Source organism: Telmatherina bonti (assembly GCF_933228915.1).
Source record: "Telmatherina bonti genome assembly, chromosome: 3".
Classification (NCBI taxonomy): Eukaryota; Metazoa; Chordata; class Actinopteri; order Atheriniformes; family Telmatherinidae; genus Telmatherina; species Telmatherina bonti.
Window position 1 is genome coordinate 37,570,130 of NC_136621.1, and position 25,191 is coordinate 37,595,320.

At 43.1% G+C, this 25,191-nt stretch overlaps 1 protein-coding gene across 1 annotated transcript in view; it reads right to left on the reverse strand.

Moving 5' to 3' along the window:
- Positions 1-1,815: 1,815 nt before the first annotated feature.
- The window catches only part of tnrc6c2 (trinucleotide repeat containing adaptor 6C2), a 57,812-nt gene continuing 34,436 nt past the window's right edge, over positions 1,816-25,191 (reverse strand). Inside the window, exons 4-21 of the mRNA XM_079238126.1 lie at positions 20,875-23,313; positions 19,906-20,109; positions 19,170-19,336; positions 18,983-19,060; positions 18,830-18,887; positions 18,490-18,632; positions 18,229-18,375; positions 17,241-17,384; positions 16,938-17,057; positions 16,236-16,319; positions 15,581-15,863; positions 15,333-15,497; positions 14,342-14,533; positions 13,961-14,110; positions 12,684-12,899; positions 12,000-12,073; positions 10,685-10,824; positions 1,816-8,751 (exon numbers count right to left, since the gene is read on the reverse strand). Of these exons, the coding sequence (XP_079094252.1) occupies positions 8,403-8,751; positions 10,685-10,824; positions 12,000-12,073; positions 12,684-12,899; positions 13,961-14,110; positions 14,342-14,533; positions 15,333-15,497; positions 15,581-15,863; positions 16,236-16,319; positions 16,938-17,057; positions 17,241-17,384; positions 18,229-18,375; positions 18,490-18,632; positions 18,830-18,887; positions 18,983-19,060; positions 19,170-19,336; positions 19,906-20,109; positions 20,875-23,313 (5,153 nt within the window). The 3' untranslated portion in view covers positions 1,816-8,402. The remainder of the gene's footprint in view (positions 8,752-10,684; positions 10,825-11,999; positions 12,074-12,683; positions 12,900-13,960; positions 14,111-14,341; positions 14,534-15,332; positions 15,498-15,580; positions 15,864-16,235; positions 16,320-16,937; positions 17,058-17,240; positions 17,385-18,228; positions 18,376-18,489; positions 18,633-18,829; positions 18,888-18,982; positions 19,061-19,169; positions 19,337-19,905; positions 20,110-20,874; positions 23,314-25,191) is intronic.

Below are 25,191 nucleotides of genomic sequence, written 5' to 3' on the forward strand. Positions count from 1 at the left end.
TTCATTAAACCATTTCTGAAATTGAACCATTCCCTGTTCAATTGTTGTCATTTGTGATTTAAATTTTTCCAAGACAGAAATCAGAGAAAGAACAAAACATAAAACTTTTGATACCTCACAAAGGTCATTAATATATACATTAAACAATTTCGGCCCCTTTACAGAGCCTTGAGGAACTCCACAAAGAATTGTTCTCAACTCAATTTGTGATCTGCACTCCACATATTGTTGTCTATTTTCTAAATAACTGGTAACCCAGTTTAACACTATACCTTTAATTTCATGTGCTTGTAATTTTCTAATCAATATACGATGGACCAAAGTATCAAAGGCCTTATTAAGATCAATAAAAACTCCCACTATATGATTTCTTTTCCAACTCTGTAGTTATGTCCCTGTCATTTTAATTAATGTCAAAGCTGTTGATCAATTGCTACAAAAACCAAATTGATTTTCATTTATCAAAGAATTTTTTCAAGAAAGACGTGAAATTTTTCAACAAAAAACTTAAAAGATATAGGCCTGTAATTTGTGAGACTATGCTTGTCACCAGATTTAAAAAGTGGAATAATCTTAGCAACCTTAATTTTTTCAGGAAAGACACCAGTGTTGAAGGACAAGTTAAATAAATATTCTAATGGTCTACTAATGCAATGTATACTCTCTTTAACAGAGAACATATCCTAGCCATTACTGTCACGCGAGCATTTAGTTTGTAACTTTGATGCAATAGAAATAATGTCAGTCTCACTTACTCTTCTAAGATAAAGTGATTGCACAACTTTGCTTTCGGTATCCAAACTGTCTCCTTCATTGTGTGGTGAGATTGATTTGGCAAAACTTGGGCCAACATTTACAAAAAATGAATTAAATTCGCTTGCTATTTGAACAGCGTTTATCTCAGAATTCTGTTAATTATTTATATAAGAAGGGTGATTAAAAACCATTTTTCTTATTACTGATTTTTGTAGACTTAAGAAAAAAGGTAAAAAACATATTTTGCTCACCATTTTTCTACATTTTAACTAGGAAAAACAAGACAGTAGCCAGACCATCGTTCTGCTGCTATAATGAAGACAAGAGCAATAAAAACAATAAATTTTTTTTATAATTTTACAATATTTACTTGAAAAAGAAAATAGATTTAAAAAAAAAAAAATCAGTTTTAAAATTGTGAAGCAAAAAAATCCTGATATTGGATTTTTTCTCTTCAATTCCCAAACTCTATTTATTATATTCCTGTGTGTGTGTTTAAATGTGTGAACTAGATGTGTATATATTGCATTTTTGATATATATATATATATATATATATATGTACATACATATACATACATACATACATTTACTGACATACATACATACATTCATACAATGTATAAAATACACACATGTATGTATGTTTGTCTATATATATATACGTGTATGCACATATGTATGTGAATGTATAAGTGTGTATATATATATATGTTCATACATATGTTCACATATATACATACATAAGTGTTTAAATATGTGAACTAGATGTGTATATATTGCATTTTTGATTGTCCCTAGGAGTGACTGTAAATGGTATTCTGTCTGTGGTGGCTGTCCAATGGACTGTCGACATGTGGGCTTGTGTTTTAATAGAAAAAAAACAAAAAACAAAAACAGCTGTACATTTTTAGAATACATCTATGGAAAATACATTTCCATAGATAACCTTTTAAAGACAAGGCAAATAAAGACGACCAGTAACAGCCAAGAAAATTTGTAATTTATTAATATAGTCTGGAAAAAAGCTCCATAATGCATGGACACTTTTTGATGCATGTTTTTTAACAATCACATTCTATGAGGAGAAAAAAACAACAACATTAAAAGCCACAACTTTGCATTTCAGTTACAGACATTTTCCTTAATGCTTTTTTTAAAAAAAAAAATCATTTTTGTTGTATAGTAAAGAAAAAAAAAAAAAAAAAGGCAAAGGCAATGTACTCACCCTCGCTGACCCACCCACCCTCCCACCTCCCCTTATAAAACACAGCCCTAAAAGTCATGGGCTTTTTTTTTCCAGTACAACCCACAGTGCTTTAGCAGAAGGATAAGCGCTCATTGGTTAAGGATTACACAGCATGACGACGCAATGTAAAGTTTTGCTAAAACATTAGATGATGTCGGGGAGGGGGGGGTGAAAAGACAACAAAACCCGAAACCAAAACCAACCCTGAACCCCAGAGTATAGAGTCAGCAAACCCCTGCAGGTACAGCAGCGGGGTCTGGACTCGTCCCTCCCACTTGTGCATAGATCAGGATCCTTTTAAAACCAGCGTTAATCCTCATTTCCACCACAAACCACCACCAGTTACGCCAGAAGAAATCTCGCCAATACCGAATACCTGCCACAGGAACAGACGTGTTCAAAAACAGACAAAATGAGATGATTCAAACAAAAAACAAATCTTGCACAAGACTCTTGAACGGCAGGATGGGAACTTAAAGAGGTCAAAATTCTCTCTCTTTTTTTTGACAATCAAATCTATTGATCGTTGTTTCAAAGTAAAGCAATTTCGACTGCGATTTGCCACGTAAAGCGCTCCACGATTCTCAAATTTGATTCTCAGTCTTATTTGGTAAATATGTGACTTGCTATTAACAGTTTTACTGTATTAAAGACAGAGCGGTACTCCTAAACGTCAGTGCTTTCCTGGAGTTGAATAGTAATCCTTTTTTTTTTTTTTTCCTTTAATTTTCTCCCCCAAACACAAACATTAAACCGAGAGATGATGGAGTTGGTATCTGGAACCCTGGACTTCCTGAGACATTATCCACATCTTTAATGAATGTGCAAGATAGTGAGCAAACGGTGCTGCAGTATTACAGGAAAACAGAGCATCAAATCACAACTTAACACACAGTCACACAAAGAGAAATAAACATTTTTAAATATGACAACACTGATCAATCCCAGAGTTCTGAAAGTAGCATAAATCTTCATTTTGCAAAGATTTTCATGTCCATAAGTTAATGGAAGCTGAAATTTGTCCTTTAACATTCCTGTTATAAAGTCCTATTTCGGTGAAGTTGAGACAAATGAAATGCTTGTAAACGACAGGTGGCTTTTGCAAAACAAACACAGAAAAGATAGGCACCTCTGAAATGAGTCGTAACAAACTCGCCTCCCGCACGTCTTTCCGCGTCGCCGTCAACTTCACATCAGGATTTCTACTCCTTCTACTGCTATCTATGGCCACAGTTCTTTGTTTGTTTTTTTAAATCCCTTTTTCTATCATTTTAATTTTTTTTTTTTTATTACTTTTAAACATTTTTAAGATTTTTTTGCTACATTTTTTATTTTATTTCTGTAATTGAAACAAAATGGTGCAATACTCACTGATAATCCTTGTAATGGATTATTCCACAAAAAAGCCACTATAAGGTAAATACATTTTTTTTTTTTTTTACAGACAGAATGGGGGGGGGGGGGGGGGGGGAGGAAAAAAAAGTCCTTGAGTAAACATGTACACATGAATTGTCACCGTCGCCCCTCCGTACTTAGTCTCGTTTTTACCTACGATTAGCTGAGTAAGGGGTAGAAGACACTCAGTGCAACGTTAGAAGATAACATCTATCAGAATAGATCTTGACAGAACAACAACAAATAAAATCAAGATTAAAAACAGACATAAAATAAAACACGCTGAGTGGAACATAACAGCAGGCCTTGTGCCTTGTACACAGTTTCTTGAGCACACATTCATACAAACATCTGACTTTCAAGCACACGTTTAAGATGACTTCTTTTCTGTTTAAATATAAAGGTTTTGTTTTTGTAACCTAATGAAATACATATCTGATATCCTCTAAAAGCCCAGAAGTTTACTTGTCAGATGGACAAAACAAATACAAATAATTACTGACTTCACATTATGTTATTGGCGCTGCTTGATTCAAGTATTTTTGTTCAATATATTTTTGTTGTTTTTGTTTTGATATGTCTGTGATTAAAAACCAGGTAAAATCTGCATCAGACCAGGTGCTTCAGGCTGGGCTTTTAGGCTTTTTTGATTTCTCTCTTCTTTTTTAAGCTAAAATCAAACATTTACAGTACGAGCACTTCAGGGTACTGTAGCATGTCGTCGTGCATATCCAACTCCGTAAAGGAAAGACGAAGCTTTCAATCAATCAAGTATCAGTTCACACCCGACCCAAATTCTTTCCTTTCTATCACTTATTTGCGGGGAAAATACATATTGCTCATTTCTTAGCTGTATTAAACCAGGACCTTTGAAAAGGAAAACAAACAAAAAAGGTTTCAGAGGTTACGATCCAACAGGTCTAATGAGGTGATACCACACGTTGTACTTGCAGTATGTGTATATACTGGTATGTAGAACAGAGCTGTAGAGAGGAGAGCCTCCTCTCGATGCTGGTGCAGCATGGGAAACACCCTGTGCTGTCAGGGTTCTCCAGTTAGTTCAGGATGCTGGGAGGTCCTCGGCTATTGGGTCTGTCTGAGCTTGGATCAAGGCAGTTACAGAAACAGGCAATAGTGATTTTTGCTTGTGTGCTGCAGGACTCCAAGTCCTGAAAGGTAGCCTTTTCCCATTCTTTTTTTTTTTTTTTAAAGTTTTTATTTATTTTAAGACGTCATACCTCTTGAAATGTGCCTCTCCCCTCCTGCTGCCGCAGAACGAGAGAGTGAGGCTGATACAGAGGGCCCGAGCCGTCTGGGTCTGTGGAAATGTACAGTTCGGTGGGTCCGCTTTGAGCGCGACACGAAACACAAAACAAGATAAACAAACACAAAACGGAGCCCCGGCCGATGCCCCCGCCGACCTTTTTTTTTTTTTTTTCTCAGAGGCAGACGGCCGGAGACGTTTCAGCTAGAAGTGCAGAGCTTTCAACATACTATAGATCTTTTTTTTTTTTTTATTTTATTTTATTTTTTTTAAAGATTTTGTAGCATTTTTAGGATTTTTATGTCAAACTTCATAGAAATGATGTTAAAATGCGATTTTATTTTTGGTTTTAAAAAAATACGTACCCGGGATTACCCATTATCCACTGTGCACTTTAGCAAACCGGAACCACCAGCTGAGGGAGGATTTCCTCCTTAGCATGAGGCGTTCCCCACAAAAGCATAAAAAAAACTGAATGGTGTGATGCTGCCGCTCTCTTTTTCTTTTTTTTTTTTAAACATTTTTTTTCTTTTTGATCCCTCCAGACCCCCCCCGCACCCTCTGCTAAGGTTATTAAAGCTCCTCCCAGCAGGTATCAGAAGTGCGCTCTGTAAGGGTACAGTATGACACAGCTAATCTATATTGGCACGATACATTGGCATCATTTACATGCACTGATGTCCCACAAACAGCAACAACAGGCTACCTTCAGGGAAAAGGCTTCAACACAGGCCTCTTCCCTTCCAATGAGGGTCAATTTGGAGGCGCGAGCTCTCGGCTATCATCGCGTTGATGGCCTCTTTTTTTTTTTTGTAAATTTCTGCTCTCGCAGTGGCGAGAGCGATACGGAGAGCTGCGTCTCGTACTTGCTATCGTCAGCTCTCCTACCCTGAGATCAAGCTGGACAGAAGTGTCTTCAGCGCAGAGAGAAAAGAAAAAAAAAAAGACCAAACTTTGATCAAGTCAGATCTTGTTGTTTAGTCCCACTTTAACAAGACTGCCGCAGTTTTTGAAGGGGGAAGGGGGCAAGTCAGGTTTGCTGTAAAGAGCCCCAGCCTCTGGTCGTTTTTCTTTTTTTTTTTTGCATAGAAACGGTTACAAGGGCCTGTTGGTGCCTGGTCGGGGGGGGGCTACTGGGTCTGGAGGAGGTTATATAGCGTAGCAGCTAGGCAGACGGCGAGGGGGAGGGGACGGCCTGTGGGCAGGCGGAGCAGCTTGGAGCGGCAGACACCCACATCCTCGTCTGAGACACATTTCTTTACACATCTCATGATACTACCTGGAAGTACTACAGAATACTGTCAGAAAAGAAAACATCACTAATTTTAAAAACAATAGACAATCAATAACGGTCTGTAGTATTGATCACACAGGATGAACACACAGAGGCACCTCTGAACAAAGTGTTTCTGCATATGAACAGTGACGGGCTTGTTCAGCAGCCGGCATCTCCACATTAAAAACACAATAAAGGAAACGGTGAAGAATAAAAAGTTATACTGGCAAAAATGCCAGAAATATGACTATTACATCTTCCAGCTAAAGTGATCTTTGTGTCAGAGAACTGAGAAATGTGTGTGTGTGTGTGTGTGTGTGTGTGAGGGGGTGTGGCAGGTCGGCAGCGGGGTCGAGTGGAGCTGTGATTGGCCAAGTCTTTCTCGCCAGGCGGAGGGCGGGTCAAGCGGAGCCCAGGATGAAGTTCAGCACTGCGGGGCAGCCGCCTGACACCGAGGCGACCACAGCAAAGAGGCACTGAGTGGACGCTCCCACACCCCACCCCACTCCACTCCACTCGCCCCCCTGCGCAGGAGACAGCCAACGTTGCAAGTCTGGCGCCTCCCAACAGAACAAGGCTAACCATTTTGGAGTAACAGTGATATTCACTTTGATACAGTCTGAAGAAAAAAAGGAAAAAAAAAAAAACCCAAAAAACTTTTTTGTTTGTTTTGTTGTTTTTTTTTTTTTTTGCCCCAAAGTCTAAATGGTACATTTGAGTTTTTCCCTTCATCCTGCTACCAGAGGAGCAACGGGAGAATCGATAGAGCACATCCAGAGCAGGATTGTTTGTGGTCTGCAGTGTTCCCGCTGCTCCTTTTTGTCTTTCTGATTTATTGGATTGCAGTTGAAGTGATTTGCTCTTCATAAGTGCTATGATCAAACCCTTTGAATTTAGAAAAGTCTCAGTCTCTTCTGCTTGTACAGTACCAAACGCAAGGAACACTCGTAGGTCTACTGCATCAGGATTATTTGGTATTGTGCCAGTAACCCAGAACCATCCAATCACGCTGCGGTTTCGGTCTCTGTTGGGTGTGGCTGTGGCGTGCAGAGAGGAAGTGTGCATGCTGGTGTACCCAGCGTCGCTCTGGGGTACAGGCAGTTCTGCAGCTTGCTGCTTCCTCTTTGCAGCGTTTTCCCCAACAGTTTCAGGGAGACTGGAGGTCTGGAGGGAATCCAAGTTTTTGAGAACGGTGGTCCAAGTTCCAAAGTCTTGCTTAAATCAGCAACAATCACAAAGACAAATGAAAACAAATCGGGACAAATCAGCTCCGGTGGAGAACGGACGGAGAAGAAGGGGGTTGGTGGTGTATATTGCACAACGTCACATTAAAGTAAAAGTGAGTAGTTAGTTTTCCTGCGAGCTGATCACGGAGCTTCAGAACAAACCGGACAATAGAAAAACTGGACAAAGCACCAGTCAGCGATGAGGAAGGGGGGGTCCAGGATGAGGGCGACCAGATAGGTCTGGACCAGCAGGTTGTGATGATTAGATTCCACCGGATGTTCAGGTTCACACACTCTCATACAGAAACACACGCAGCGAGGTCGACGATTAATCTTCTCTCAGCTTATTTCTTTTGATAGACGTCAACAACGTCGCTGGGATTAAAAACAAAACATTAAACATCATCATCAATCCCTTTGAGGAAACTCCAACTAACCGAGCTGATGATTGGTAGTGCCAGTCATGTGGTCAGGCCTCCTTACTGCCCGGCGACGCGGTCGGCCACCCGCTGGGGTCCTGCACCACGCGTTGGCTCAGAGGTGAACTGTGCAAGATTTCAGCCATTTCTTCAGTTACAAAACAAACTAAAAAACAACAACAAAAGGCGTCTTGGGAGAAGACCTGGGCCAGAGAGCACTTAAGGCTAATATTAGTGCTGAGAAACAAACATGAACGTAACTAGTAAAGGTCTTTAAACAACATCATTGGCCATGGACGTGGTGGGAATGGTTGTTTTAAGTGTTATTTTGGGATGAATCTTCTTGATTTTGTTTTTTTTTTTCTCTCTTTAAAGGAAAGTCTCACATGGCAGCTTTGATTGCTTCTTCTACAAACACTTCATACAGAATGTTGGATATTTGCGGAAAAACAACGGCAAAGAAAAAAAAGAAAAAAAATCACCCAAAAGGCTTCTTTGTTTTCAAGTCTAATTTCAGCTGCTTTTAGATGATGCGCTTCAAAAATAGCAAAAGAAAAGGAAGCGAAGGAAATAAAAAGACGAGTGTGGAAGCAGAGGGTCTGGGGTCTGCAGTCTGGGTCGGGGACCCCCAGCCTTCTGGTTCCCAATTCACAGATTAAAACAGTTTAAACTGATTATCGCCACATGATTTGCTTGGGTTTTGCTCTTGCTTATTTTGACTGTTTTGTTTGTAGTTACTCCCCCCCCCCCCCCATCTCACCCTCCACCGACGGCCTACATGACATGGTGGTGGTGAGTTTGGACACCAGGGCGTCTCCCTACATGGACTCCCCACTCAGCAGGTCTCCAGGCAGCAGGGTGTTAACGGGGGTGGGGCTCCCGATGACGCGGGTGTCCTCTCTGCTAGGTGGTCCCCACAGGCGGGAGTACTGGGGCACCCCGCTCCACAGCAGATCGCCCCCGCCGGCCTTGCTCCCACCGGCGCCGCTGCTCCACTGGCCCATCGAGTGGGACTGATTCGCCTCCCCCATCCGATTTTGATTGGTTCCCGTATTGGCGTGCCAGCTCGTGGTGTTCGCCCCCAACGACTGGCCTTGTGCAAAGAAGCGGTTGACCTCCTCCTCCCCGGCAAACTCGGCCAGGATCGTTGTGTTTCCGAGCACACACCTTTACGGGAGAAAAGAAGAAATTCAGCGGAAAGAAACAAACGTTGGGTGTCGAACTCAAATTCACAGAGGGCCAAAATTCAAAAGAGAAACAATGAACCCAAAACAGGCTTAAAAACTTAACTAAATATCAGGCCTCTATATCTGGAACTTTATATTAATTTTAATTGTAACCTAAATCTTTTCATCACAGGCCATCAAGGCCAACACCAAAAAAACCCCCAAAAAAAACAACAATTATCTCTTTCAACTTTGAACAGACCAAGCCTTCAGTAAATAAAATCATTTTTGTCCAATTTAGTTTGCTTCCATTTACTCTGATGATGCACATGGGATGTCTGTTTGATGGGAGATTTTAACATAAACTGGTTTGCTCAAAATTGTCCATTGAAGAATAAGATGCAAACTGTCACAAATGCATGTGGACTTATGCAAATTATAAATGAGCCAACAAGGATATGTGTAAGACAAGATGGTACAAGAACAGACACATTTATTGATCATTTTTCCCACAAATTCACCTGAAACATATAATAGGATATCATCTAGTCCAGTTGGCTGTAGCAACCATAATCTGATCAAAGTTTATATGATACGATGTAACATGAATGGACATGACATGCGTGCATTTAGTATCTAAAAATGGATGTAAAGAGATCGCTTGTATTCCAGGACTGAAGTGCTGATGTGCTGATGTTATAATTGTGCCGGACCCCAGGAGGAATAGCTGTAGCTTGCTACAGCTAATGGGGATCCTGAATAAACTAAACATGGGTCCAATGCAGATACTTGGCGTCGCTTTTTACATGCAAGTGCATCAATCTGTGGAGTCAGGCTCTGATCTGAGGAAATCCTCAGGACTGGATCAAGGTGTTCATACGCGAGACAACTCCTGTGTTTTGTTCATCTTAAGTAAATAAAACAGTTGTTCACACAGATATGTGCAGCCGAACATAGAGAGGATCGGCGCAACTTGGGCACGGAGTTGGAGCAGCTTGTCGGGGAGGTAAGATGGAAATTGTGCAGTACCAACAGTCATACTTTGACTTGAACGTGTCATTACACTGTAGCTAAATAAGCTCCATTTGGAGGTTGGTTGGTGCACTTTTCACGTCAATCGGGTTGCTAAACGTTCAAATTTACATTTTTTGGCTTCGAAGTCGGCAAATTGTCGGATAAATTCAGCGCTAAGTAGATCGAGTTTTTCAGCAACGTGTGCAAAAGGCAGCACGGCGCTAGAGCATGTGCTTAGTGGCAGGTTTACTGATGAGTGTCACCACAAGAGGTGGGGTGTTTTCCGGTCCGGAGTCTAGCACCAAGACAGCATTGTGAATTTGTAGTATTAGTGGTAAGTGCGCTGTATAACGGATCGGCGGGCCAGACGTAACACAAATTTGAAATCATCTCGCGGGCCAAATATAATTTGGGCCTGAGTTTGACATGTATGCTTTAGGAGCTCGACATGATGCGAATGTTGGCCCACATAAACATCCGGCAACCTCTGTTTGTTTCAGGAGTTTATACTTTCAGGTCACAATCACATTTCCTGCTGCCGTTTCCACGACAACCAACAGATGAAGCCAAACAAGATTAATAGCTCGTATGATACAGAAATGAGAGCAAGTGTTCCTGCAGCCCGGCTCCACACTGGGTTTTTCCCACAGTTCCTTGGAAGCATCAGTAAAGTCGAAGTGCAGCTGACTGCAGCGTGACTTCCCACCTCGCTTTTCATGTGACTGCCCACATTTAAAAAGCTGATGTGTTCCTAGCAAGAAGAGAGTGGGGACATGTGGTTTTCCTGAACTCTTCCTCATTTTCTTTCTCAGTTATGGCAGCTGAGCTTAAAAATAGGTGCCCAGAACACAAAATGAAGCCAACATTCTTTGTTTTTTCTCTCTACTTCCTGCTTTAAACGAGAGTTTGCTGAGGCTTACATGTGCAGGGACTTCTGGGCCTTGGCAGCCTCGTCCTTGGAGCTGTAGCGCACCACAGCGTTCCCCTGGGTCAGGTTGAGATGGAATGTGATCAGGGGGCCGTGCTGCATGCACAGGGTCCGCAGAGTCGAGCCGTCAATCTGAAAGAGGGGAGAAAAAAGGAAATTTAAGCTGCAAGTGGCATCCGTCGGGTCAGAACATGCGTCTCATTCGCCTATGCAGCCTAACTCGGCGCGCTGTAATGTGCTTAGGACCTAAAAAATATGAATGCTGGTCATTTTGGTGCTATCTCATGTATTTCTATGGAGATTTGAGTAAACTGTGTTTCATGTTTCCGTGGGTTGCCATGGTTACAGTTTGTACTACTTGGGAGATTTCAACATTTGGTCCCCCAACTTGTCACAAAGCTTCCCGCCAAATTCGAAGTCACTTGCATGAATCCCTTCAGACCAGTTTGTTCAAATAGCATAAAGTAGAAAAATGGGTAAAAAAAATCCAGGATGGCGGACACTGGGGCTGTGATGATATGCTTTTATCCTGAATCGATTCGATTCCGATTTTTTGGGTGCCGATTCGATTTAAATTGCAATTCTCACATTTCTTTGATATTGCTGACTTTTGTAGATTAAAAACAAACTAAATGTATAAAACTTATTTTTTTGCTCGTCATTTTTCTTGATTTCAATGAGGAAAAAAAAACAACGCAGTAGCCAGACCATCATTCTGCTGCTATAACGCCCAAGAAGATAAGTAAAAAGATCAGTAAAAACAATAAAAATGACAAAAAATTATAAATGAATATTTTTGTTTAAAAAAAGAAATTTTTTTAAATATTTTTTCTTCTTTTAAAAATTGATTTTAAAATTGTGAGCAAAAAAATTCTGATTTTTGATTTTTCTATGTGATTTTCCCACCCCTAGCGGACACCCCATTGCCATGGCAACAGGTATTTGATTGACTTTTTTCCTTGTCTTGGGGTCTTACACGTGTGTGCCAAATTTCGTTGTCCTACATCAAAGTAGAAGTTTGGGACCCAATTCATTTTTGGATTTTTTCCAGGCCTAAAAAACGCTGTAGAGCGTTTTTGCATTGGAGTCTACAAGGACCATGAACTGTCGAGATTACATTACTCTACGCGCCAAATTTCACCACTTTTCATGGGTGTTTAGGGGGTCAAATTTGCACTCAACGTGCTGAGAGGAATAATAAAAACAACTGGAGTGAATCTCTATGAAACTAATCACGAAGCTCGCTTTCCATTTGAACTTTAAGGCTTTCAGATCAGCGATCAGGCGGTGGGAAACCCTGGACGTACTTGAGGGGTGAGATTCCTCAGCACAAGCCAGCTGCTGGTCCTGTTGGAGCTGTCGGTGCTCCACGTGGTTCCCTCTGCAACACAAAGACACATTCAAGTCAACCGCTTCTTATTTAAGTGTTAGAATGAAAAGATATTTTTAAAAGTTCATTTTAGTTGCAGCTCAGGGTGACAAGAGTTCAGCAGTTCTCATCGACCTCTACGTTTTCCTCGCTGCATCACGCCTGTAGATGCTTCGTGTCAAAACAAGGCCACGGTGACACTTTTTACGTTTAAATGTGGCTTTTCACCGAGCCTGCAAACCTCAGGATGTCAGTTTAACAGGGTGTGTTCTGCCTGCATGTACAAAGCGAGTGCACAGCTGCAACTGTGAACACATCTGCGCATCTCGAGTCTCTTGTGTGTTCGACAGGCGTGAGAAGCTGACATCTGTGAACATCTGTTTTCGCTTTGTTGCAAATCTGTTGAGATTTCTGATTTATTCTTACTGCAAACCAAAGATGCTGTTTTTACAGTTTCAGCAGAAAAAAACAGTTTGACTTTTTAAATTAATTTTTTATCCATCGATTTTTTTTTGTTTTCCTGCTCATTTTAGACTTCAGGGAATAAAAGTAAAGATCTAAAAAGTTGTTTTGGGAAGATTTAGTCGTCCTGTAAGGTCAAACGGAGCGTAGACACACTCACCAGAGGAGTAGGAGCCGCTCCAGCCTTGGCCCAGGCCCAGCGAGTTGCCTCCCCATGTGGAGGACGCCTTGGTATTTGTGAGGCCTGGTGGGGGCCGGGATGGTGCCGTGGTGCTGCGTGGCCCCTGAGGGACTTTCCACAGCTCATGGGACAAGGAGCCTTGGCTCTGAGCGATGGATCCCGGGGACCAGGTGGATTTCATGTCGGATAGTTTACCTTCACATGGAGAGGAAGTGGAGTAGAAAAATAAAATGAAAGACTTGGACAGAATTCTGTTGCATCGACTGCAAAATAAAATAAAAAATATGTAAATAAAAGCAAAATAAAAAGCAACAAAAAAAGAAGAAAAAAAATATATCGAAACATCACACAACCCTCTCATTCAATTCAATACAGCTTTATTTGTATAGCTCCACTTCACAACAATGTTGTCACAGGACACTTTACAGACACATCATTTCAAGCCAGTTCATACATATCCTATAAAAGAAACCAACTGATTGCATCGAGTCGTGACATCGATCCAATCCCCCATCCTGAGCTGCACGCGGCGACAGTGGGAAGGAAAAAACTCCCCTTTAACAGGAAGAAAACCTCCAGTAGAACCCGGCCATCTGCCTCGACTGGTTGGGGTGGAGAGGACAGGAGCAGCATCATGGAAAAATGCTGACTCATGACTTATTTGAACTCAATCAGAAAACGTCTACGGTCTTTTTGTCCTTTTTCTTGCAAAGTTTTGCAAAAACCCGGCAAAATAGAAGATTAAATGAATGAAAATAAATCCCCTCACAATGACTTTCCTACAGCAAACACAGCACAGTGTGTGTGTGTGTGTGTGTGTGTGTACACTGAGGCTGCGAGTCGCTGGGAGAGGCTCGCTCTTTGCTGTGGGTTTGATAAAAGGAGGTACGAAAGGTCAACAGTCACACAGAGGTGGCTGTTACGGTAAAGGTGTCGACTAAAGGCGCAGAGGGAACACCTTCTCCTGTCAGAAAGGTCTCTCTCTCTCTCTCTCTCTCGCTCTAAGGGGGGAGTAGAGTCTGCTAGACGTGTCCCTGAGCTGTCTCCATCACAGGACGACAGACTGAAAGAGCTAGAATGGTGAATGACTGGCCTGAGCAACGCTGAAGTGGAGAAACTGGAGAAGTGGCTACAGGGTTGTCAGCAGAAACGATGCAACAAAAACAGCTAAAACACACGAATCAGCACATGAACATGATGATGGTGTGTGTGTGTGTGTGTAGGAGAGGACTTCATGTCTGTGCTTCGTCACACACCTCCGTTCCGGTCTCGCAGCAAGTATCGGTTCACATCGTGGATGTTGGTGTTGATGGTGGGGCCGCTGGGGACGCTGCCAGGGGTCATGTTTGGGTCGTTCTCAGGGTCGATGTTCTGAAGGCCCTTCCATGGCACGCCTGGGCAGAACTCTACGACATGAAAATGGACCGCAGGTTGAGGTGCGTTGTCGAGACAAGCTGCCACCTCCTGGCTTTTCTTCATGTGATCCATCATCAGTCTAACAAATGACCGGCTTCTTTAGAATAAAAAGCTGTTTAATTCTAATCCCAGTTATTATGAGACCTTCTGCTGGGAGAGCTGCAGCACGACAAAACCTTCAGACAAGACTTTTCTCTTTTAAATGTACATGTCCTCCTCACCTGGGGGCCAGTTAATGTTGGTCCCGTTTGAGATTTTTTCATTGGGGCTCTTGCCTTGACCCCAGCTGTCAGGAGGGACCAAGGGACTGGTGGTGGACTCGGAGCTGGAGATTAGATTGTAAGGGTTGTACGAGTCCTCCAGCTGGGGAGGCTTCCCAGGGGGAACCATGGTGGAGGCAGCAGATATGGCACCTGGAAGAAGAAACAGAGTTCTTTATCTGTCCACAAAGGCAATATGTGGAGGGAAAATACGTAAATGACTGAAGATAAACACTCGATGGGTTACATACGGCAGGAACACACACCATGAGACTGAAAAATATTTATAAAATCAGTCTGAATATGCAGAAAAATGACATATATATAGCATTACGTTTAATGTTTATGGCCTGGAAAGGGTTGTTGCAGCCTCTTACCGAGTGACACTTTAACCTTTTTTATGGGAATTCTAATCTGAAAATCAAAACGTGTAAAACACACAAGTAGAAAAAAAAAGTTTGTGTGGTGGAAATTATACACAGAGCATAGTTTTAATGTGTTACTTCTTTATTAAAGATCTTTTATGTAGTAGAAAATATATATTCTGCACAGTTTAGAGTAGTTCAGAAAGCTTGCTTTAGCAGGTTCATGCATGAAACCAAATGTTCTGTTCAAGGCCTGTTTCAGCTTCCACTGTTATCTTCAAACTGGCGTAAGCTGGTTATGTTGTGTCTGCCTAAAGATCGCTGTAACACCGGAGCAGGGGGAGCGCTCTCCACACCTCTCGCTCCCATCAGATAAATTCCACGACACTTGAAAGCCGTAAAACAACAAAGTTGTTTTGCTTCTGAAGCTTAGAAGGAAGCTGTTTGTGCTGAAGACATTAGTGCAGTTAGAAAAGCAGAGGAGCTGCAGGAACTAGTCGGATCTGGTCGATGAAGATACGTCTGGATACAGCTGGAACAAGGGAGCGGCTGTGTGTGTGTGTGTGTGTGCGCTGTACTGTACGTACTGTGCTTACTGAGGTTATTCTCCAGGTTCGACGAGTTGCCGGAGAGGTTGTCCATGGAGTTGGAGTGCGTCCACTGGAACAGGCGGGATTGGGGCTGAGGGGGCTCCTTCAGGGACAGACCCCCAGCATCCATGCAGTTTACATTCATGTTTGGATTCAGTCCAGCTGCACACAAACATCTCTCGTTCAGATTCCACACGGCAATCACAGCTTTTACATCAACATTCTCGTTCCCAGCCATGACTCACAGAGAGGGTAGGTGCTGTAGGCGTTGGGCGAAGACGGCGGCTCTTTGGTGTGCAGTGTGTCAGCGAGGCCCGGAGCTTGGTGCGGGCCTGTGAAAGGGTCCAAGGCTGATTTTCCTGAACCAGGGCCCACGGCGGGGCCACCAGGGGCGTGCAGACCCGCAGAGGAAGAGGAGGACGAGGAGGAATGAGAGGGAAGCTGCTGCTGCTTCATCAGCAGCGCCTGGTACAGCTGACGCTGGTGCTGCTGGATCTGCTGCTGCATGTTGGTGATTGTACGTGCAACCTGGGAGAGGGAAGAAAGGAGGTTACAGCTCTGCGTTCTGGCAGCGAGAAAAGACACAAGAGGAAAAAGACATCATAAAAATAAAAAAAAAATCAAGGAGAAAAACAAAGAGTCAGAAAGGTCAGAAAAACCGGCCTCATGACACGAAACACTAAAAACCAAGAAGAAAAAGAGAAGAACGGAGGATGAGTTGCTGCATTCAATGAGAAGCAAAAAGCAGAAACAAAAGACTTTGGATAGCTCCTGTGGTGACAAGGCATCTTTGTTTTCCTGTATTTTAGAAACAACTCAGAATGAGGTTGTCACTGTGCAGAGAGATGACACACGCACATGAAGTCACACACATAAAACACAACTTTAACAGTGACTCACTTGCTGCTCTTGTTGCCTAATGGGGCCGGAAACGTTGCGTTGCGCCTGCATCATCTGCTGCTGGATTTGTAAACGCTGGTACGCCTGATTAAAGGAAGAGAAAAATCCCACGATGCAGAGTGAGACACTATTACAGTTTAAAGAAAAGAAAATATTCCCACGTAGTCATTGCTGCTTTTATATCAATAAACAGTACAATACAAGTAGAATAAAGCGATAAAATAACGTGCTGGGAGGACATAATGCAGAGCTCTTTTAAGCAGGATACGATGCACATGTTACTTGTTTTGTTTAATAAAAACAGCTGTCATGATTCAGTCTGACATAATGCAAGATAAAATACTTTTATTTTGCAAAAGGAGTAAATATTAAACAATTTTTAGCTTTTTTTCCCCCCCTCTGCAAACAAGCTAACATGACAAAGAGCATGCAGAATAAAGCTGTATTTTAATTCCACAACAGTGGAAACTAGATCATCTCTGCAGTTTGGTGTGGCAGGAAAATATCTGTATAGGTTATCTGCTAATATATTAGGTATTAGATATTGTATACCATCTAAAAAGGCAAAATCAGGCAGTCCTACAGAAAAGAACTATTAAAACGTTTATCTTTTTTAAACCACTAAGACATTTTGTTATAATGAACTCTGTTTAATTTGGCTTCCTTTAATCTGAAAGGCTGAGGAGAGAGGCGACATCTCACCATTTGCAGCTGCTGAAGTTGGTACAACAGGGTCATTTGTTGAGGGTTTATTGGTGAGGTTAAAAGTGCAGGGTTAAGACCAATGTTTTTTGCTGCAAACTGCAAGAGCTGTGCTTGGACCTGGAAGGAAGGAAGACAGGAAAAGAAAAGGGGAGATGTGAGAATGAACAACTGAACATAGGAAAAAGAAAACAGCTGAGGACAGCCTCAAGTGTTTTACTGTCATGTGACTAAACGTCTCTTAACTCAGGTCTACCAGGTTCTTTGTGTTTAAAAACTGCACATTTTTATGTGAGCGGCTACCTGAGGGGAGAGAAACTGAGGCACTTGAGCACGTAGACTAGGCTGGGAGGAGCTGAGAGGTGGCACTGGTGGCTGTGGAGGCTGCTGCTGCTGCATGGCCCGGGTTTGTGCTGCTCCACTACTGCCAAACATTCCACCGGGTATCTAAACACAAAGCACAACAGCACCATGAGTCCCCGTTTATATTTCTGATTATTATCAGAGCCTTTATCACCTAAAAGCTGAGGCACCAAACTAGAAAGAAGAAAAAGATAGAGCTGCAAATAGTTGTGCAGTTTTGTTTCGACATAAAGGTTCATTCAGGACATAAATAAGTGGATAAAAAAAGAGCTTTTGAATCATGCAAACAGCATTGATAAAATTCCTCACTCACAAACAACCTTTTCAGTTTTACTAACAGTAAGTACAGACACCTAGACAGCTTCTGCACCGAAGCATTTACTGAACTGTAAATAAAAGCATGTTCTTTTTTTGTTGCATGGGACAAAAATAATGTGCAAAAAGCAGATTTATCCACATTTTCAAATAGACTTTTTTTCCCCCTCTTTTTTTCCTAAAAAAAAAAAGAAAAGAAAAGAAAATTGCCTGCCTACAGTCCTTCAAGGACACATTGTATTTTCTGGGTCATGGCTGCTGCTGTTGGGGTGATATTTGATAGAGCATAAATATCTGATTTCACTGGGCGCTTCAGGCAAGGTCATTCACACTTTACTAAGAAACAGCTTAGGGTGTGTGTGTGGGCAGAGAGATCTGTGTGTGTGTGTGTGTGTCACTTTATCTGCTGTTGTTGTTCAATTCTGTACGGACAAAAACAGACTGATAATAAATGCCCTTTTTTAAAGCCTGACAATATGTTGTGTTTAAGCAGCGGTCGCATTCTAGTGTTGATAGAATTTATTCTTAGATGCTAAAGAAAAGATGTTGGTTCCACATTTTATTTCATCTGCTTTTCTGTTTTCACACCAAGACCAGAGATCCTGACTATTACCTGTCTGTTGTTCAAGTTTTGCATGGCCAGCCCCGGGTTGCCCTGTCCCAGACCCTGCCCAGAAAGGCTACTGTTGGCCAGGGGGAGCTTCAGGCTGGGGGAAGGCAAAAATGGTGATGGGGGGGCGTCATCTGACAGGACACCATCCTGGATCAGAGAGATGGAGAACAAATAAAACATATGAAAGCTAAAAAGCACGAGAACTTCCATGCATTTAAGTTTCATATCATGTTTTTCTAAAAGGTCTCATTGGTTCCTCACCTTGTCCAGAAAGGCGGCACAGTCAGAGGGGTCTTTGGAGAGTGCAGAAGGCCGACACAGCAGCGGCTTGTTCATGCCATTGCTGTAATCAGACATGCCCATGCCTCGCTTGTCCAGGTCCGTCTTCTTCTCTAACAGGGCAGCTGGAAGCAGACACGAAGACAAGTGGAGACAGTTTTACTTCAAGCAAAGTAAAGGACTGCAGTAACTTTTCTTTCCAGAAATGGCTGGATTACTAGCTGGATTTATTTATGTGAAATAAAATAAGACAAAGTGAACATTTCCAGTTAAAAGCATCTCAAACAGACCAAAAGGTCCATAACTAAGCTGGGGAACCTACTCATGGCCTGGTCAAGGTTCATATTGTTGCTCTTCAGTGCCTCCTCTGCAGGGTCTCTCTGAAAACCAAGATAAGACAGAAAAACAGTAAGAAAAAAAAAATTGTTGGATGTGTTAGCATGAAAATTCCTCTCTGAAAACGCTGCGTCCATACCGGAAAGCCCATATCTGTGAGCTGTTTGATGAGACGGTTCATGATCCAGGCCTCATCTGGTTTACTGCCAATCTTCCCCTGGCAACAAAACAAGCAAAAACGTCCATTTATTTCTACCAACTACGCGGTTATTTTCAACTCTGTACCTCCTTAAACGTTTCAGAGGGAGGTTCTGTGTGTTTCTGACCTTGCTTGGACACTTCTTGGCTCCGTTACTCCAGGAGTTACAAGAAGAGCTGCTCTCCTGGGAGGTGGGGCTGTTCCACACATCGCCCTCCTCTGTGTCCCACTGGCCGGTTGACATACTCATCTCCTCTCCTCCACTTCCCCAGCCATCTTGCATAGGTTTGGGGCCTTAAAAGTACAGACATCAGAGACATATCTTTACTCAAGCGTATCAGACGGTGTTGGAGTTTTTAACCTGGCCACTAGATGTCACTGTTGCTGTTTGACATCCTGCACTTCCTCCTTAAACCCCCCCTCTATTTCAAACTGCTCAACCCTACAGCACAAATAACCAACACCTACTGATGCGTGGAATTGCTTTAATCCTAGCGATACTCTGCTCAAGCAAACACCTTCACAACTAGCACAAAAGGTACAAGTCTGAAGAAACTCCCTGTTTTTATTCCCTTATTGGAGTCTGTTGTGCAAACACTCGGCAATCTACTATCAATCAGTATTTTACACAAGGCTCACGGCGTATAAAAGACACAACCCATGCTTGAACTGCAGAGATTAAGCTGTAGACTGTCGAAGAATCACATCCTCTGCATGTTAATCAGTGTAAGATAACACTACAAGTTAAATAAGGGACAAACTAAAGTTATTTCATCTCCACTGTTTCACAGTTTGAGATTTAATTTTAATCATTGATGTGCAAACTAACACATTTATAGATATAATTCATTCTTAAGTGTTACCTGGCTTGCAAGGTGCAGAACCTGTGGCTCCGCTGGCCCTGATATAAGGTCCAGGGGGCTCATGGCCACTGTCCCCCCATCCCCCGACACCACCTGGAGGTTTTCCCCAAGCAGAGGTACCATTGTCCACGGTGGATGTTGGAGCTGCTGGCTCTCCCCAGGCAGGCTCTGACATGGGCTGAACGCTGGGAAGCTCTCCCCAACCTGACAAGGAATACATTCAAGATATTCTCAAACAAACATTTTGACTATAATTACAGAAATTATTCACATCTTTTTTCTTTATGCAATCATTTCGGATCACAAGTAACAGTGAGAATCTGTAAGCGTAAATCAGCCTCTTCCAGACAGCAGCGGTTTTCTTGACCAACCCCAGTCTGGTCTGACGGGTGGCGTCTTTATGAATATATGTATGGGTAGAATAAGAAAAATGAAAGCAGCCACTGGAGAAAGGCCAGACATGCAATTATTTCAGCAGATTTGGCTGATTAAGTATTTCTGCTCGGCCTGAGTGTATCTTACGATGGTCATTAGGCTCCACAGTGGCTGTAGCACATTTAATAACCAGCAGGGGGCAGTAGTTTTATTTAGGATTAAAATGTGAAGAAAAGTAGGATTAAAGCTCTGCTATGTCTACAAACATGGCCTTTGTGAGCTCATGGACTGGCAGCAACACTGACTTCAGCTCATGATTGCAATTTTAATTATGTATCCAAGAGCAGGTAAGGCAGCTAATTCCTGTGACAATGCTGACTGAGACAACAGTCTTTCCCTTGAAGACAATTTTCACCTCCTGTTTGTATATAAAAACACGATCAATAAAATGTATTATTAATATTTCTCTGAATTTAAGCTATTCTTTTAGTTGTTATTTTAAATAAAACACAATCCCTTCAACACTTCATAAATACCAATTAAATTCCGTGTGATAAACAGTTGAGCGCTTTAATATGTTTTAGACATATATACCTGGGTTGGCGAGAGGGGGTCTACCCTGGGGGCCTGCACCCGGATGTGAGGCAGCATTGTTGGGTGACCCATTGTTGTTTCCTTGGTGCTGCAGGTGAGTTGGGGGCTGGCTGTGGTGGGAATGATGGTGCATGTGATGAGGGTGATGGTGATTGTTGTTATTGTTGGGCACAATCATTCCACCGTTCTTGCTGGAAGGTGGGCCGCTGTTGCCTGGGTTGTTGCTGGGATTGTTACGATCCCACATGTTGACAGTCTTGTTGTAGGTGTTGGGATCCCCCCAGGTTGATGTTCCATCGTCAATCTCCATCTTCCTGCGAATGGAGGGAGGAGAGGGCTCCTCCCACCCGGTGGGTTCCATGCCTTGGTCCTGTTTGCTTACATTTCCCCAGTTAGAACTGTTCTGCTTCACAGATCCAGGACCACCCCAAGAACCGATACGGACACATCCTCCACTTTCAGTACTGCTGCCGCTGCTGCTACTTTCCTGGGGCTTGGAAGAGCCCCAGCCTCCCTGAACTGGGCCATTGGTACGTGACGTCTCCCCCCAGTTGCTGTTATTCACAGCAGGAGAGGGCTTACTCCATCCCCCTCCTCCTCTTACTCCTCCTCTAGGGCTTTCTTTCCATCCGCCAGTTCCTCCATTACCTCCTTCTCCTTCCCACATGCTACTAGAAGACCCGTTGGTCTTGGCATCAGGACCCCACTCCCCCGCGGTGGAGCCATTGGAGCTCCCATTACTATTGCCCCAACCATGGGAGCTTTTCTGGCCCTCGCCCCAGCTTGTAGTCTGGTTTTTCTTCTGACCATCGTCCCAGTTTGGTGACTTATCATCCGAACCCCAGGACGGGGTGCCCCCACTTTTAGAACCATTGGTAGGTAAAGGGTCTCCCCAGCTACTGGCTGTGCCATTTGGGGCTTTGTTAAGTGCAGGTTGGGGATCCCCCCATCCTGATCCAGTCTGAATTGGCTGAGGTGGAGGAGCTCCCCAGCCAGAGGATGATGATGATCCTTCACTGTCACTTTTTCCTCCAGAACCAGGTCTCTGACTGGGTCCAATGTTAGACATAATAGCACCTCCATTGGTAGACGAGGGTCCACCACTAGAGCTCGAGTCTCCTATCGTGTCTGAGCTGCTATTGCTATTTCCATCATCAGAGTTGGCTTCTTCCATCTCCCATACGGTGTGCTGTCGAATGGGGGTCTGTCCCCAACCTGTGTTACTCAGCACTCTGGGGTCTAGGTCCTGCCGGGGCAGCAGAGGGGTGAAATCCATGCTGGAGGATCTGTCTCTGTGAGAGGATCGACCTTCACTGCTGTCCCCACTGTCCTCACTGGCTGGAGCTGTACCAGAGTGTTTGCCCCATGAGCTAATGTGCTGCTCCTGGCCTGAACCAGAACTACCGGCATCTACTGAGTCCCAGCCTTTAGATACATCTCCACCAGCAGAGGATTTATCCCAGTCACCCCAGCCACAGCTTCCACTGCTCCCACAGCCACTGCCTTGGCGGCCCCAGGCAGAAAGGCCTCCTGAAGGAGTCGAGTCCCAACCTGAGCCTTTGGGGGACTCGGCTGCCTTGGTTTCTCCACTTCCCCATACAGCGCTGCCTGTGGTGTCACCATTAAGCTGGGATGATTCAGTGGGTGACTGGCCTCCCCAGCCAGTTAGGCCATGGATAGGGCTCATAGGCTCCTGAGCTTGTTGCTGTTTAGTGTAGTTTGGTCCGTCAGTGTTAATGTTAGCAGGCTCCATATTGAAGGATAAGTTTGTGTTGGCTGAGGAGTGCTGTTGATCGTTTTCATTCGCATTTATCATGCTGACCCAACCTCCCCCACCATTATCTGCATTCCCATTTCCAACGTTTCCATTGCCATTTATACCCGGTGGGAGGGACGAGGAGTTGGCAACCCCATTGGGGCCAATAACGCCACCTCCGCCACCTTCATGCCCCAGAACAGGCCAAGCTGAAGGGTTGGCATTGGGGTTAAGGTTCAAGTTAAAATTGGGTGATCCCCAACTGTTGGGAGCTCCAACTCTGCCACCATTCATTCCTTCCTTTTTCCCTTCTGATCCCCAGCCTCTACTGCCTGATAATGCGTTGCTTGACACGGGTCCAGTCATCATATTATTATTTGTTTTGAGAGAGTTGTAGTGGGCCTGCTGGCCTGCGGCACCTGTGGCCATACTCGGAAAACCACTCCGACTATTAGTAGTGATGACACTGGCGTCTAGATTAGAGCTAGCTGAGCCCAAGGGGCATTCTGATTTTGTAGGGTGGCTGGGGTCAATACAACGGCTGATGGATGGCCAAGCTTCTGTGTCACTTCTATCAATGATCACTTTGTCCCAGCTGTTGGCACAGGAGGGGCTGTCAAGTGGTGCAGATCTCCAATGAGAGGTCTCATAGTGGGCACCAGGGCCACTTTGGAAGGATATGTCTGTTGAGAAAATAAGGAGAAAAAAACTTTAGGATGAGTAAGTTAATGAGAGGACAACTTGAGAAAAGGAATGAATTATTGGAAAAAGAAAGTAATACAAGTTGATAAATAATAGAAAATAATAGAAAAGAGTTGCGCGATATGGAGGAGAAAGGGGGGAAAATAGATATGTGTTGGGAACATGATGATACATTGCTAGGTTCACAGTCAGGCTGCAGTTAGTTTCCTCAATCAATTTTATTGTCATGGTTGGTTAATGGTACCTATCAGACTTGACGGAGATGTGATGGTCAACCCTGCGAGTTCCACAATCCAACACAATCAGAATGCACAGCCAAGCGTGCTCCATGTCATATCAGACATGGCATATCCATGTATACTTTCCCTGTTATAGGCACAAGCTAGATTGAGTTTTATTCTTTTCTTCATCCATCCCCTTCTCTCTCTAATCATCCCTACTTTTCCCTCTTTCCTAACTCTTTAATGCCTCCTTTCAAAATGTTTCCAGACTTTTTTTCTTTTTGCTTACATCTTTCCTTGTAAGGCAATATCTATCATTATACCACTGCCCATATCTCCTCTCCCTTTCATCTCCCACCTCTTTCCTCACCTCTTAATTTCTCCCTCTCTCCCCTCTGCACTCCCCCAGCACCCTGCGGTGAGAAGCCCATCCGTCTACATCGTGGCTTTGCTGGCTGTGGCTGTGAAGGGATGCCCAAGTGGAACGCCACTCATTTATTGGAATGAAACAAGGACGGTTTCTCATCCATCACTCCCTATGCTTCACTGGAACTGCTCCTCCTCCAACTGCACTAAAACTGATAATTGTGACTCTGCTAGCTCCTCACTACCTGCATATATAAAGAATTGGGAGACAATCCATTATGGCTTTTTTTTTTTGTATGTGTATATATTTTCTTCCCCTCAAACAACTCAATTGTGTCCAGGAAACAGTTTGGAAACATCTTTGCTCTAAAATAAATGAATGATTGTACCCAAAATGTTGTCCTGTACTTAATATGCAAATTAAATAATACAACTAAGAAATAAATGCAACTTTGTCCCACCAGTTATCAGCTAAGAATTATCCACAAACCCTAATAACACAGAACCAGAAGAGGGTGTTTACCATGCAACCAAATTCACTGGGCACAAAAGTCTTCCAACTAATAATAGACAGAGTTGATGCTGTAAAGGGGTAATCAATCATTGGGAGGCAGCAAATCAATGATCTTATTAATGCAATTGGGGAGAGAGCAGGGAGGTTATTGATCCAGCATGCAAACACCCTAACCACTGGGCCAGCCTCAGGCAGCTGGCTCTAAAACCAATAAGAACTATGGTTACAAAATCACCAACACAAAGACAGAAAGTGTATAAAAAGAGAACCTCTGCCAGTGATTCTGTAGCGTATTGAGCATAATTTACAAGGACACAGAGATATTTATCCAAGTAGATTTCCAATACAGCAAAAACCTGTTAGAAATCTACTTGGACGCAGTACTGTAGGTACACAACAATGATATCACCATGAAAGAAAAGCCGATTCATAATTGGCTTTTAATATCCATGTCTGAAAGCACAACAATCTCTGGCAATCTTAACAAGCAGCAGCAGCAGTAGGTTTGTCTACCAACCTTCATTTGTAAAGGTACCACCATTTGTAAAATATTTGCTTGGTTAAGTCATTTAGTTGTATTACCTTCTATTAGTCTCTGTTAGCCTCAATCAGATTACTGCAGTGATTTCAATGAAGCTACAAATTACTGACCATGAGATGGGAAGCCTGGAGGTCAAAACAATCCACTCAGAGAAGAAAAAAACTCCATTTGTTTGAGGTGTGTATGACACATACACAATACTGGCAGATATGGTGCT